This window comes from Oncorhynchus masou, chromosome 23 (genome assembly GCF_036934945.1).
Source record: "Oncorhynchus masou masou isolate Uvic2021 chromosome 23, UVic_Omas_1.1, whole genome shotgun sequence".
NCBI lineage: Eukaryota > Metazoa > Chordata > Actinopteri > Salmoniformes > Salmonidae > Oncorhynchus > Oncorhynchus masou.
Window position 1 is genome coordinate 24,091,928 of NC_088234.1, and position 15,582 is coordinate 24,107,509.

A 15,582-nucleotide genomic window follows, 5' to 3' on the forward strand; every position below is an offset into this window, starting at 1 on the left:
AAAAGATTATTTGCGTAGGAGAAATCACTCCGTTTTGTTCATCATGTTTGGCTAAGAAAAAAAACCCCGAAAATTCAGTCATTACAACGGCAAACTTTTTCCCAAATTAACTCCATAATATCGACAGAAACATGGCAAATGTTGTTTAGAATCAATCCTCAAGGTCTTTTTCACATATCTATTCGATGATAAATCATTCGTGGCAGTTGACTTTCTCCTCTGAAGCAAATGGTAAAATGCACGCAGCTGGAGATTACGCAATAATTTCGACGGAGGACACCAAGCGGGCACCTGGTAAATGTAGTCTCTTGTGGTCAATCTTCCAATGAAATGCCTACAAATACGTCACAATGCTGCAGACACCTTGGGGAAACGACAGAAAGTGTAGGCTCATTCCTGGTGCATTCACAGCCATATAAGGAGACATTGGAAAACAGCGCCCTCAAAATCTGGGCCATTTCCTGTTTGAAATTTCATCTTGGTTTCGCCTGTAGCATCAGTTCTGTGGCACTCACAGATAATATCAGTTTTGGAAAAGTCAGAGTGTTTTCTTTCCAAAGCTGTCAATTATATGCATAGTCAAGCATCTTTTCGTGACAAAATATCTTGTTTAAAACGGGAACGTTTTTTTATCCAAAAATTAAAAGAGCGCCCCCTATATCGAAGAAGTTATCATCCGTTTCATTGGACGACTTACGTATTGAGCGTGTCACTAGTACTTCCTGTTTAATTTTTTGCTGGTAAGCAGGAATCAGGAGGATAGAGTTATGGTCAGATTTGCCGAATGGAGGGTGAGGGAGAGCTTTGTATGCATCTCTGTGTGTAGAGTAAAGGTGATCTAGACTCTAGTTGCACGCTGGTAGAAATTAGGGTAAAACGGACTTCAATTTTGCTGCATTAAAGTCACTGGCCACTAGGAGCCCCACCTTTGAGTGAGCATTTTCTTGTTTGCTTATGGCCCTATGCAGCTTTTAAAGTGCGGTCCTTTGGTACTTATGGGGATCATTTATTCCTAATTCAGTAAATAGAGCAAACAAAAACACAATATGAGCATACACTTTATCTCTTGAGAAGAACCATGTTGTTTCACTGAGTCTTATCTGTCTCATGCCTTGACCAATTACCAGAAAGTCGCCCCCTCCCATCAGAAATGGTTTGTTGGTCAGTATTGGGCTCTCACCTTTTCACAAATTTTCCCAAGGGCGGCTTGTTTTAGCCGTGTTGACAAGGGATATGATTGAAGACATTATCCAGTAGTGACAACAACCCCAGAGCCAAAGCCAGTGTAGAAACTTGATAGACACACACGCACTCCAGAGATAGAGAGATATGAAGTTGGCTCACGTTGGTACGACGTGTACTTTTGGGTAGGCTTAAACCACAAACACTGAACAAAAATATAAACACAACATGTAAAGTGTTGGTCCCATGTTTCATGAGCTGAAATAAAAGATCCCAGAACTTTTCCATATGCACAAAAGGCTTATTTCTATCAAAGTTTGTGCACATATTTGTTTTACATCACTGTTAGTGAGCATTTCTCCTTTTCCAAAGAAAATCCATCCACCTGACAGGTGTTGCATATCAAGAAGCTGATTAAACGGCAGGAGCATTAGACAGGTGCACCTTGTGCTGGGAACAATTAAAGGCCGCTCTCAAATGTGACATTGTGTCACACAACACAATGCCATAGATGACTCAAGTTGTGAGGGATCATGTAATGGACATGCTGACTGCAGGAATGTCCACCAGAGCTGTTGCCAGAGAATCGAGTGTTCATTTCTCTACACATAAGCCGCCTCTAACGTCATTTTTGAGAATTTGGCAGTACGTCCAACCGGACTCACAACCGCAGATCACATGTATGGCGGTGGGGTTATGGTATGGACATGCATAAACTACCAACAACAAGCAATTTGAATGCACAGAAATACCATGACAAGATCCTGAGGCCCATTGTCGTGCCATTCATCCGCCGGCATCACTTTATGTTTTAACACAGACCCATGTTGCAAAGATCTGTACAATTCCTGAAAGCTGAAAATGTCCCAGTTCTTCCATGGCCTGCATACTCACCGGACATGTCACCCATTGAGCATGTTTGGGATGCTCTGGATTGACAGCAACTTTGTACAGCCATTGAAGAGGAGAGGGACAACATTTCACGGGCCACAATCAACAGCCTTATCAACACTATGCGAAGGAAATGTGTCGCACTGCATGAGGTGAATGGTGGTCACACCAGATACTGACTGGTTTTCTGATCCACGCCCCTACCATTTTTTTAAGGTATCTTTGACCAACAGATACATATTTGTATTCCCAGTCATGTTAAATCCATATATTATAGCCTAATGAATGTATTTCAATTGACTGATTTCCTTATATGAACTGAAATTGTTGCATGTTGCGTTTATATTTTTGTTCAGTATAAATCAAGCAGACATAAAACCAGTAAGATGTCTCACACCATTACATACACTGAAACATTTTTTGTTGGCGTTATTGCACCCAAAACCACATAGGTATACTTAAACCTAGTTATGTAGCCTATAGCAATAGCACTTGAGCGTAGACCTGCATAACATTACACTTTCCCATAAGAGCGAGACAAATGTGGCTTTGTTTTTTTGCCTAAGCAATCACACTCCCATTGTACGAATATGATCTGATTCACATTCTGATCAAGTTGTCTGGTGTTGCTAGTGGGTAAATAATATCTGGTCTCCCTATTAGTGCAGTGTTACAATGGGATTTGTGATGGGGGCTAGCCTGGTGCTAATGCTCTGAGGCAGAATTTTTCTGTTATGACACACTGCACTTGCTCAGGGACTCACCACTTTCTTGGATGTAGGAAATTGAGCCAAGGGTGTTCTTTGTGTGTGTGTGTGTGTGTGTGTGTGTGTGTGTGTGTGTGTGTGTGTGTGTGTGTGTGTGTGTGTGTGTGTGTGTGTGTGTGTGTGTGTGTGTGTGTGTGTGTGTGTGTGTGTGTGTGTGTGTGTGCGTGCGCACGTGCGTGTATTTAATTACCCATGCTCAGCAAGAAACAGAACACCATTTCATTGTTGTTGAATTGATACCTTTAGGGGCTTGGTACTTACAGTACATTTGGTGCGCTCAGCACTTTCAATGAGTAGCCTCACCTATATTCTGTAGCATGCCACAGGGCATTTGCTATTATACTGTTTTAATAAGTACATTCCAATGACTACAAGCCATCATGTGGTCATGATGGTTCTAAAAGGGTTGCTGGTGTCTGTGGAGTCTGATGGGAATATATCAAAACAATATTAAGAGAATGAAGTCCATCTCTACCTATCGACAAGTATTCAGTCAGTTTACCACATATGTGCCTCTCATCCCTTCTAAAGATTATGCATTATGCATAGACACACATCAAATCAAATCAAATTTATTTATATAGCCCTTTGTACATCAGCTGATATCTCAAAGTGCTGTACAGAAACCCAGCCTAAACCCCCAAACAGCAAGCAATGCAGATGTAGAAGCACGGTGGCTAGGAAAAACTCCCTAGAAAGGCCAAAACATAGGAAGAAACCAAGAGAGGAACCAGGCTATGAGGGGTGGCCAGTCCTCTTCTGGCTGTGCCGGGTGGAGATTATAACAGAACATGTCCAAGATGTTCAAATGTTCATAATAATAATAATAATCACAGTAGTTGTTGAGGCTGCAGCAAGTAATCACCTCAGGAGTGAATGTCAGTTGGCTTTTCATAGCCGATCATTAAGAGTATCTCTACCACTCCTGCTGTCTCTAGAGAGTTGAAAACAGCATGTCTGGGACAGGTAGCACGTCCGGTGAACAGGTCAGGATTCCATAGCCGCAGGCAGAACAGTTGAAACTGGAGGAGCAGCACGGCCAGGTGGACTGGGGACAGCAAGGAGTCCTCATGCCAGGTAGTCCTGAGGCATGGTCCTAGGGCTCTGGTCTTCCGAGAGAGAGAAAGAAAGAGAGAATTAGAGAGAGCATACTTAAATTCACACAGGACACCAGATAAGACAGGAGAAGTACTCCAGATATAACAGACTGACCCTAGCCCGCCGACACATAAACTACTGCAGCATAAATACTGGAGGCTGAGACATACACACACACACACACACACACACACACACACACACACACACACACACACACACACACACACACACACACACACACACACACACACACACACACATAGCAGAGCAGGGCATCACTTCCTATTCTATTTCATGCCACTGGAACTTCAAAACATTGTCGCCTTTCAACAACAACAAAAAATAATATTTTTTTAAACTTGAAATCATTTTGAAATGTTTGACAGTATTCACGGTTATTATAGAAGCTCATTTCGGAAAATCGACACATCTTGAAATCCTTGCAGCATAAAACAAATGAAATCCAAATGGGAATATTTCCTCTTCCGTTGCAATCAGTAGTTTGAGCTTTTGTAATCAGAAGGGATGTAAACACAGATTTGTAGTTGTGTGTGTGTTTGTGTCCATGTGTGTATGACTGCAAAACAACATTTTTATCGACTGTCTAGCTACATCGTCTCAACTCTTTTCACTTTTAGCTGCTCAAAGAGATTAACCGAACAAGCCGAGGCCTTCGCTTCCGGAGGCAAGCTGAGCCCAAAGCCTACATTGCTGCCTACTTCAAAGACCTTCCTACCGAGTTCACTCTGGGAGACACCAAGATCTATGGGGACTTTGAAAACAAGCAGCTTGCCAATGGCCAAGAGTACATCTTCTTTGTGCTTGCTGTCCTCGAGATCTCTGAAAATGTAAGTATATGCCTTGTTATGCTTTTTTCTAAGAAAATCTCTCTCTCTCTCTCTCTCTCTCTCTCTCATCCTTTGTTTCCTTCTCTTCTCTTAGACACCCCACTCCATAAAGGAATTAGTTCAGACAGGCGCAACAGTCTTCCCTCTGTCAATTTCCTTTTCCAGGAATAATTTTCCCTCATGTTTAAAGTTGCGTATTAAACGTCTAAGACCGAAATCAATTGCATCTTGGCAGGGGGCACGTCCCTTGGCTGGATGAGTTACGTCAAGTCCGTTTGAGCCCTGGTCCCTGAAAAGGGGCAAGAAGAGCCTGCTACTGTATAGGGGAAATACCCCAGAGGCTCCTGCCAATCGCAGGAATAACTCGATAACGGGACTCCTCTTTAATATCACACCTACGTGTGGACGCCAGTATCTCCTCCACTGTAGCTAGGTAATGTGTGTGTGTGTGTGTGTGTGTGTGTGTGTGTGTGTGTGTGTGTGTGTGTGTGTGTGTGTGTGTGTGTGTGTTGTGTGTGTGTGTGTGTGTGTGTGTGTGTGTGTGTGTGTGTGTGTGTGTGTGTGTGTGTGTGTGTGTGTGTGTGTGTGTGTGTGTGTGTGTGTGTGTGTGTGTGTGTGTGTGTGTGTGTGTGTGAGAGAGAGAGAGACGAGAAGGAGAGTGTGGATCAAAGGAGAAAGGGGCATGATTAGCTGGCTAAATGCATCAAAATGATGGATTTGATGACCTGGGAGGTTTTAAGGGAGTCTGTCTTGGCCTCCGCCAGTCTTGACTGCAGATCTAGGAGGATGATAATGGCAGGTGGGCGAGTGGACAAAATGGGGGGAAATCTTTAATTTGCCCACCACAGCACTGATTGGCTTTTTCTTTGCCCCAAAGCCCCCAGTCTTTATCTCGTTCCGCTCAGAACGGCATAAATGTACTCAATCACAAATGAGAGATGTTACGGATATTACGAACGTGCCCATTTCATTTGGATAGTTGAATTTGTACATTTGCATTGACACAATAACTTTGAATGGGCAAATCTTAGCCTACTCGGCACATACAGGTTGTCCTGATGTCTTTGTGAAAGTCAGACTGACCGAATATACATGTACTTGAAGAGGAAAAGTTGAAACTTGGACACTTTTGAACTTGCGGTGGCCTCACAGAAGTGCAGAGGTCTATTGATTGGAGCTCAGCTGTGAGAGTTGATAGATATGTGAGAGAGTGCAGGTTGTTTTTCTACAAAGCTACACAGTCAGGAATAAGATATCACTTCAGGTACCTAGGAACATAGTCTGAACTGGGACCACAGAATATGTTTTCAAAGTCATAGGTGGTAGAGAAATAGTGGCATTAGAGTTAGCCAAAAATATTTCCTATTGTTGCCTGGATACCTAAATACATTGTGGTGATAAAACAATTTCCCATTCTCTACTCTACTCTACACTACCTGCATCTAGAACTAGCCTATTGCGTGGTTATTAGATAAGTTATTCCACTAGTAGTTTATGTAAAGTGTAGCCTGAGAACCCCATTAACCTCTTGCGATGAGCAATCCCGTATCCGGGATCGTGATTATAGCCTCAAGCTCATTACCATAACGCAACGTTAACTATTCATGAAAATCGCAAATGAAATGAAATAAGTATATTAGCTCTCAAGCTTAGCCTTTTGTTAACAACACTGTCATCTCAGATTTTCAAAATATGCTTTTGAACCATAGCTAAACAAGCATTTGTGTAAGAGTATTGATAGCTAGCATAGCATTAAGCCTAGCATTCAGCAGGCAACATTTTCACACAAAAAAGAAAAGCATTCAAATAAAATCATTTACCTTTGAAGAACTTCAGATGTTTTCAATGAGGAGACTCTCAGTTACAGTGCCTTGCGAAAGTATTCGGCCCCCTTGAACTTTGCGACCTTTTGCCACATTTCAGGCTTCAAACATAAAGATATAAAACTGTATTTTTTGTGAAGAATCAACAACAAGTGGGACACAATCATGAAGTGGAACGACATTTATTGGATATTTCAAACTTTTTTAACAAATCAAAAACTGAAAAATTGGGCGTGCAAAATTATTCAGCCCCTTTACTTTCAGTGCAGCAAACTCTCTCCAGAAGTTCAGTGAGGATCTCTGAATGATCCAATGTTGACCTAAATGACTAATGATGATAAATACAATCCCATCTGTGTGTAATCAAGTCTCCGTATAAATGCACCTGCACTGTGATAGTCTCAGAGGTCCATTAAAAGCGCAGAGAGCATCATGAAGAACAAGGAACACACCAGGCAGGTCCGAGATACTGTTGTGAAGAAGTTTAAAGCCGGATTTGGATACAAAAAGATTTCCCAAGCTTTAAACATCCCAAGGAGCACTGTGCAAGCGATAATATTGAAATGGAAGGAGTATCAGACCACTGCAAATCTACCAAGACCTGGCCGTCCCTCTAAACTTTCAGCTCATACAAGGAGAAGACTGATCAGAGATGCAGCCAAGAGGCCCATGATCACTCTGGATGAACTGCAGAGATCTACAGCTGAGGTGGGAGACTCTGTCCATAGGACAAGAATCAGTCGTATATTGCACAAATCTGGCCTTTATGGAAGAGTGGCAACAAGAAGGCCATTTCTTAAAGATATCCATAAAAAGTGTTGTTTAAAGTTTGCCACAAGCCACCTGGGAGACACAGCAAACATGTGGAAGAAGGTGCTCTGGTCAGATGAAACCAAAATTGAACTTTTTGGCAACAATGCAAAACGTTATGTTTGGCGTAAAAGCAACACAGCCCATAACCCTGAACACACCATCCCCACTGTCAAACATGGTGGTGGCAGCATCATGGTTTGGGCCTGCTTTTCTTCAGCAGGGACAGGGTAGATGGTTAAAATTGATGGGAAGATGGATGGAGCAAAATACGGGACCATTCTGGAAGAAAACCTGATGAAATCTGCAAAAGACCTGAGACTGGGACGGAGATTTGTCTTCCAACAAGACAATGATCCAAAACATAAAGCAAAATCTACAATGGAATGGTTCAAAATAAACATATCCAGGTGTTCGAATGGCCAAGTCAAAGTCCAGACCTGAATCCAATCGAGAATCTGTGGAAAGAACTGAAAACTGCTGTTCACAAATGCTCTCCATCCAACCTCAATAAGCTCGAGCTGTTTTGCAAGGAGGAATGGGAAAAAATTTCAGTCTCTCGATGTGCAAAACTGATAGAGACATACCCCAAGCGACTGACAGCTGTAATCGCAGCAAAAGGTGGCGCTACAAAGTATTAACGTAAGGGGGCTGAATAATTTTGCACGCCCAATTTTTCAGTTTTTGATTTGTTAAAAAAGTTTGAAATATCCAATAAATGTCGTTCCACTTCATGATTGTGTCCCACTTGTTGTTGATTCTTCACAAAAAAATACAGTTTTATATCTTTATGTTTGAAGCCTGAAATTTGGCAAAAGGTTGCAAAGTTCAAGGGGGCCGAATACTTTCGCAAGGCACTGTAGATAGCAAATGTTCAGATTTTCCAAAAAGATTATTTGTGTAGGACAAATCGCTTCCTTTTGTTCATCACGTTTGGATAAAAAAAAACACGAAAATTCAGTCATTACAACGCAAACTTTTTTCCAAATGAACTCCATAATATCGACAGAAACATGGCAAACCTTGTTTAGAATCAATTCTCAAGGTGTTTTTCACATATCTATCGATGATGAATCATTCGTGGCAGTTGACTTTCTCTTCTGAAGAAAATGGAAACGCGCATGCAGCTGGAGATTACGCAATAATTTCGACGGAGGACACCAGGCGGACAACTGGTAAAAGTAGTCTCTTATGGTCAATCTTCCAATGATATGCCTACAAATACGTCACAATGCTGCAGACACCTTGGGGAAACGACAGAAAGTGCAGGCTCATTCCTGGCGCATTCACAGCCATATAAGGAGACATTGGAACACAGCGCATTCAAAATCTGGGCCATTTCCTGTATGAAATTTCATCTTGGTTTCGCCTGTAGCATTAGTTCTGGGGCACTCACAGATAATATCTTTGCAGTTTTGGAAACGTCAGAGTGTTTTCTTTCCAAAGCTGTCAATTACATGCATAGTCGAGCATCTTTTCTTATTTAAAACGGGAACGTTTTTCATCCAAAAATGAAATACTGCCCCGGAGTTTTAAGAGTTTAAAATAACACAGTGATGACTAATACAACTCCCCTTCCTCTCCTTCCCAGACCATGTATGCCACCAGCCCCTACTCTGACCCTGTCGTGTCAGCTGACCTTGACCCCCAGCCAATCATTGACGAGGAGGAGGGACTTATCTGGGTGGTGGGCCCAGTGCTCGCTGTGGTCTTCATCATCTGCATCGTCATCGCCATCCTCCTGTACAAGAGGTAAGGACTAAAGAAAGGGAAGCACACGAGTGAGAGAGAGCGAGAGAGAGAGAGCGAGAGAGAGAGAGCGAGAGAGAGAGCGAGAGAGAGAGAGAGAGAGAGAGAGAGAGAGACTTGCATCATCAAAGTCAAACGAAGCACATTCAAATACACTGTCACACAAACAGTCTACCTATCAGATAGACACACTCAATCACACACACACACACCACACACACACACACACACACACACACACACACACACACACACACACACACACACACACACACACACACACACACACACACACACACACACGCATACACAGAAGACATCAGAGCAGCTCTTTGTCTGAACCTCCAGCAGAAGCTGACCGTTCGCCCCCACCGTCCATCAGTCAAGCGTAGAAGGGGAGCGCTCAGAGTATCTGCTGTGTGGCAGTGCATGCTGCTTTAGAACCACACACATACACAAGAGAGCCAAGCTCCAGGCCTGTTTTGTGACCCCCGGTTGACCTGGTGCTTTAACAGGGACACATTTCTCTCTATCCTAGCTTCTCCCTCTTATATTTTTCACCTTGATTGAATACTGCTTTGGGCCAAGTGATGCAGTCTCCATAGCATCCACATTGAATGGCACTGTAAAGTGTATTAACACATTACTGGGAGAATCAGCCTTGAGAGAAGTGAAGCCTGGGCTTATAGTCAGTCTATCAATAGATATGTTTTTCACTCAACGCCAATCGAGAACATAGTACCCCTGAATGGATAGGTATTTGTTAAATATGTCACTATATTCGGAAGGCAATCAAACATCATTTAGTCCTATGGCTATTTACTTACTCTAGGCGTAGGTGACAATTTGATTGTCCTTCCATGTTGACTGTTTTGGTCGTTCAATGCCAGGGGCACCCGAGTAGAGCTTAGAGAGGTTGCTGCCTACATACAGACCTGGCCACTTAAATAAATGGCCACTGAAATAAATGGGTCACTAGTCCCTTTAATAATTAATAATGCCACTTTAAGCGTGTTTACATATCTTGGATTACTCATCCAATATGTATATACTGTATTTTATACCATCTATTGCATCTTGCCTATGCCACTCGGTCATTGCTCATCCATATATTTATATGTATATATTCTTATTCCATACCTTTAGTTAGATTTGTGTGTTTTGGGTAGTTGTTGTGGAATTGTTAGATTACTTGTTTTTTATTGCTGCACTGTTGGAACTTGAATTACAAGTAATTCACTACACTCGCAATAACATCTGCTAACCATGTGTATGTGACCAATAATATTTGATTTGATTTGATTTAAGAACTAACTGTCAGGTATGGAATCAACTTAGAGGGGTCCTCCTCTGGTTTCTGTTTGTGCCTGGGAAGATTTACACGACACTTACCAAGTCAATGTCACCAGAGCATTTACTAAATCAATGTCACCACCGTGTTTGCTAAGTCAATGTCACCAATGTGTTTACTAAGTCAAGGTCACCATCGTGTTTACTAAGTCAATGTCACCACCATGTTTACCAAGTCAATGTCACCACTGTGTTTACCAAGTCAATGTCACCACTGTGTTTACTAAGTCAAGGTCACCAGCGTGTTTACTAAGTCAATGTCACCCCCGTGTTTACCAAGTCAAGGTCACCATCGTGTTTACTAAGTCAATGTCACCAGCGTGTTTGCTAAATTAATGTCACCACCGTGTTTACTAAGTCAATGTCGCCATCGTGTTCACTAAGTCAATGTCACCACTGTGTTTACCAAGTCAATGTCACCAGCGTGTTTACTAAGTTAATGTCACCACCGTGTTTACCAAGTCAATGTCACCAGCGTGTTTGCTAAATTAATGTCACCACCGTGTTTACTAAGTCAATGTCACCAGCGTGTTTACCGAGTCAATGTCACCAGCGTGTTTACCAAGTCAATGTGTTTACTAAGGCAATGTCACCAACTTGTTTATTAAGTCAATGTCACCAGCGTGTCGGGACTTTCCGGGAACATAACCAGGAAATGTTTCACTTGTTAAGATACATTTGTATGTAGTAGAATTGGTGCCCTGTGTGAGGAGCAAAGGACAACATTCATGTTACTGTGTGTGTTGCGGCAGGGGGAAAGATGAAATAATACCCCCACAGCATTGCTGATTAACTGTATAAATCAGTCACAGCAAGATGCACACCTACATGCACACTTGGATACAGGTCACAAAATTGTTTATGTTCATCTGAGCTGAAAGTGAAGGTTCCCTATGTCCCAGACCCCATTATAGATCACAACAAACATAAGTGGCTTTTGTTACAACGTTAAGCTCAAATTTGTTTATCTAATCTATTTTTATGTATTTTCTTAGAAACTATGCAAGCACATTATTTTGTATAATTAGTAATCATTATTATCACAATTGTCCTGTGTTGTTGCCTTGATGTAGTTATTCTTCAGGATATACAGTAATCAGATACACAAGAGCCCTTCCATGCTCGAGTAACAAACAATCACCAGAAACTACTAAATAAACAATACATCTTTGGATTGCACCTGGGATGAGATTATATGATTTTAAACAACAAGTACCCAAGGTGACATAATTGAGCGTGGTGTCGGTAGTGAAGGGACACTAATATCGCATGCCAACCAACATTGAGATGCGATTGTTGTCGCTCAGTTGTCTTTTTGTAGTTAGACACATGTTTATTCTTCTTAAACAGGAAATAGTGTATTACAGTATAAAATATAAGCGTCGTAGTTCAACTTCGGCCATGGGGCATGATACTGTTGTCAGGATTATTAAGTCGTCATAGCGACGGATCACGTTGTCGTGCCAGCTAACATCCTGTCATGCTTTCTTTTCCTTGCTTACGAATGGAGCAGCAAACCAGACAGGTAAGAGTGAAAGGATGTGATATGGCTGACAATACCACAACTATCCCCACCTCAATCCTTCTTTTTATCCCTTTGCAGACATGTCCTACCCTCTAGCTTGTTGGGCAGAGTTCAATCATTGCAGAAAGTGAGTTCCCCCACTGCTGTGCAATTCCAAAACACTTTTTAAAGTCAGCTGTTTGCATTGATTGAATTCTGACCTACGTTCCGAATGATAGTATTTGAATCGACATCATATATTTGATCAGCCAGGACAATAAATGTATGTGTGCTTTCCATTCTTCCATTACTCTCACCCTACATTACATTAAAAATAGTCATATTATTTCGTATTTGACAAAAACCCATATCACCATTTCCATTTTCCATTGACCAAACATGTCTAAATGTCCTGTCTGTCTCAATACAAATGGTCAATTTCTTGATAAACACAACCCCTATAAATCCTTATTTCTTAGATTTCTACTGGATTCAATGTCTCACCGCTTGTACGCAAGAAACAACTGACTTGCATGCCTTGAACAGAACCAACATGCATTACAATGCCAAGACTCCCCCTCACTTTCTCCTTACTTCTCAAAATGCTAGTTGGCATGAACATTGAATGCCAATAATATATCACAAATAGATATATTTCTTCAACAGCATTACATCACAGCCAAATGTACTCACTGGCCGGGAAAGCACTATACTGTACCGGTACTGTAACACTTTAACAGCGTTTGCCCAGCTTTCCTACTCCCAAATCATTTCATTCCATTTTTATTCAGCTTTCAATTGGATTAACCCTGTGTTTTTACCAAATGAGCCCTTGCATTGCTGGATGGCTATTAAGTTGTAGGTACACTCTGCCGTACTCTTGCAATGTCATACATAGACTATTGTATGTGTTCAGATATCTGTTCAGATGTACCCATGCTATCATAATCAGCCTTTATTTTTCATGCCTGCATTCTCCACCAAATGTAGCAAATCGTATGACTCATTCTGTATGGTCCCATCTACTTGTTTTCAGACGCATGCAACGATGACCTCACACGACCCATTTCACCCTTGCTGTTGTTTTTGACCATTACACCATTGACCCCCCCCCCCCAGGCTATTTACACAAGCCTCATTGCTTCCCATATAATGCAAAGGTCACAGGTTAGTGATTTTACTTAACCCTAATGAAGAGAGGTTGGAGGTCAGAGGTCAAATGATGATCAACTATTTTGAAAGGTCACTAGTCCCCCTTGTACTCTGTACACTTCTCGTTAGACAGATCGAATGTCACCGTATTGAGTCTTTGGGCAGATCTCTTGGTTAAAGCTCTTTGTCAGAGACTGCACAGTTTTATAAATAAGTGGTCAAAAGCATTATATCCTCGAAGTAGATGGATTCTATTTAATTGATAAAATCTCCCAATGCCATGAAGGTTAATAGAGGGATTGAGTGTATTTATGGCACCTCTATCCTCTCATAAGCATGATATGGAATTTATTTAGACCGCATTCCCATTATCGGAATGAGTTAAAGATGCCCTAAAGTTCTTTACTGGGCTTTAACTTCATGCTTCTTGAAATGTGAATCTGATCAACTTGTATGAACATTAAGATATATGTCCCACTAAGAGTAGCATTCATCCCCATGTATACAAAACATAACACAATCTGGCGGATTAAAGGAGGACTCAAACTATGCTGGAACCCATCAGATGTAATTCATCATCAAGACATTGTATATGGAAAATGTATACATTTTATACGGATGTCATTTCATTTAGGGAAATATCTTCACAAGGGATGAAAATGCACCGAAAAAACGATAGAACACAAAACAATTTTTTTTAAGTATTCATGTTTTATCCCCACAGGAAAAGGGCAGAATCCGAAGCGAGAAAAGGAAGTCTGCCCAACAGTAAGGAGATTCCGTCTCATAACCCCACCGACCCTGTGGAGCTTCGACGCATGAACTTCCAAACACCTGGTAAGGGAATTTTGTGATAGCAAACATAAATCATACAAACCACTGCAAAGCTTCCTAGATCCATAATCACTCAATGATTTAAGAAAATACGGACATCTTAGTCAAATTAAGATGGCTTTATATTAAGATGGCTGTAGTTACTTATCTTCACCTGACTTAGTAAGTGAAGCTGCAGAATTAATGTAATATATCAAATCTGTTTGTTATCATTGGGAAAGTGTGTGAATGTCTCCTCTTTGCGATGTGCTTGCTCATGCATGACCTCTTTAAAAGTCAACACCTAAATGCTAAACCAACACTTCTCACAGAGTTCCCATGACTACAACATTCAGGGGGGGTCATTGTTCAAAGTGTGGCAGGACATGATGGAAAATGGACAGGTGGTGGGGGAAAGATGAACAGGGTCAAAACTGATTAACTCCTCCCAGGAGACAGAGAGAGAGAGCAAAGAGAGGTGCTGAAGACAGCAGTGCAAGGCTAATACTTTCACGGCAGTTACCATCATCCTTGTCTTCATGGGTCACCTACAGATGTAGGATATTTATTTGAGACAGTTTGCTATAGCATGAAAATAATCCTCTAGCAACAGGAAATGTGAATTATTGTGTAGGGTTGATACATTTTTCATTATGCCAAATCAAGACTTAAAGTGGAAGTATTTTTAAACATTGAAAACAATACACGTTTACACTGCTGTGATGGAAAGTTCTCAGCAACAATAGAGTGATCAAATTAAGATCTTACATCTGTAGGTCGGTGCAGCCTTTGCCAAGCTAACACTAGTCTCAAAGTGACAGTGTAGCATGTTGGAAGTCACAGTGTCACAGTGCCATGTTACATCCTGTACATGAGGCAGTGGACGGTGGAGAGTGGGCCAGTGACAAGTTGTGAACACAAACGTCCCCTCCCTTTTTACCTTCGAGGTGAACAGCGGTTATGCCTGAGCTGCCTGGTTCTGTGACCCCTTTGTGTTGCCGAGGGGGAAAAGATGGCTGTCACAGTCCATTTGTCCCCTTGGATAGCCAATGCATTTTTTATTTTTTTGAGTGAAGAGACACGCTCAACTTGGTACTGGAGTTCTTCTGGCAACGAGAGCAGTGGGACAGGTGTTCGGGGACTGACAATAATGTAATATCAAAGCCACATTTTTCAGGTCAGCTCATATGAAAAGGAAATAAAATATCTCAGCCGCAGGCAGATATTTTTTGAAAGATTATGCATATTTATGAAACCCCTACTCTCAATGACGTTATATCCATTACTGGAAATGTCAAACCTGGCAAAGGGGGCGTTTTTTCCCCTCTCAGTTTTCACTTTGAGAAGGGGACTTCAGAGTGATCTAAACCACCACACTTTCCCTATTTCCCGAATCCTCTACAACCATCTTGATTAGTCTCGCACACCATTCTCATTTTCCAAAGAGCCTCTCAAAGTGGCTCTCGACTTGCTCGAGCGGTCCAAACATCTTTGTCTCTCTCTTTTAGAGCTTCTTCTCCAATTCTGATTGGTGCTACATTAGACGTAGTTTCTCTTCCCTCCCTCGCTCCCTCCCTCTTTTCCTCCCTCTC

The 15,582-nt window shown here is 41.7% G+C and overlaps 1 protein-coding gene across 14 annotated transcripts in view; it reads left to right on the top strand.

The window, feature by feature from the left end:
- Positions 1–15,582, top strand: part of LOC135510606 (receptor-type tyrosine-protein phosphatase delta-like) — a 383,074-nt gene that overhangs the window by 318,364 nt on the left and 49,128 nt on the right. For 9 of the 14 annotated variants that reach the window (XM_064931651.1, XM_064931664.1, XM_064931650.1 and 6 more), the window contains 4 exons: positions 4,580–4,789; positions 9,014–9,174; positions 12,032–12,046; positions 13,902–14,014. In XM_064931651.1, the coding sequence (XP_064787723.1) occupies positions 4,580–4,789; positions 9,014–9,174; positions 12,032–12,046; positions 13,902–14,014 (499 nt within the window). The remainder of the gene's footprint in view (positions 1–4,579; positions 4,790–9,013; positions 9,175–12,031; positions 12,047–13,901; positions 14,015–15,582) is intronic. The other 5 variants (XM_064931653.1, XM_064931657.1, XM_064931658.1 and 2 more) reach the window with 1 other exon arrangement.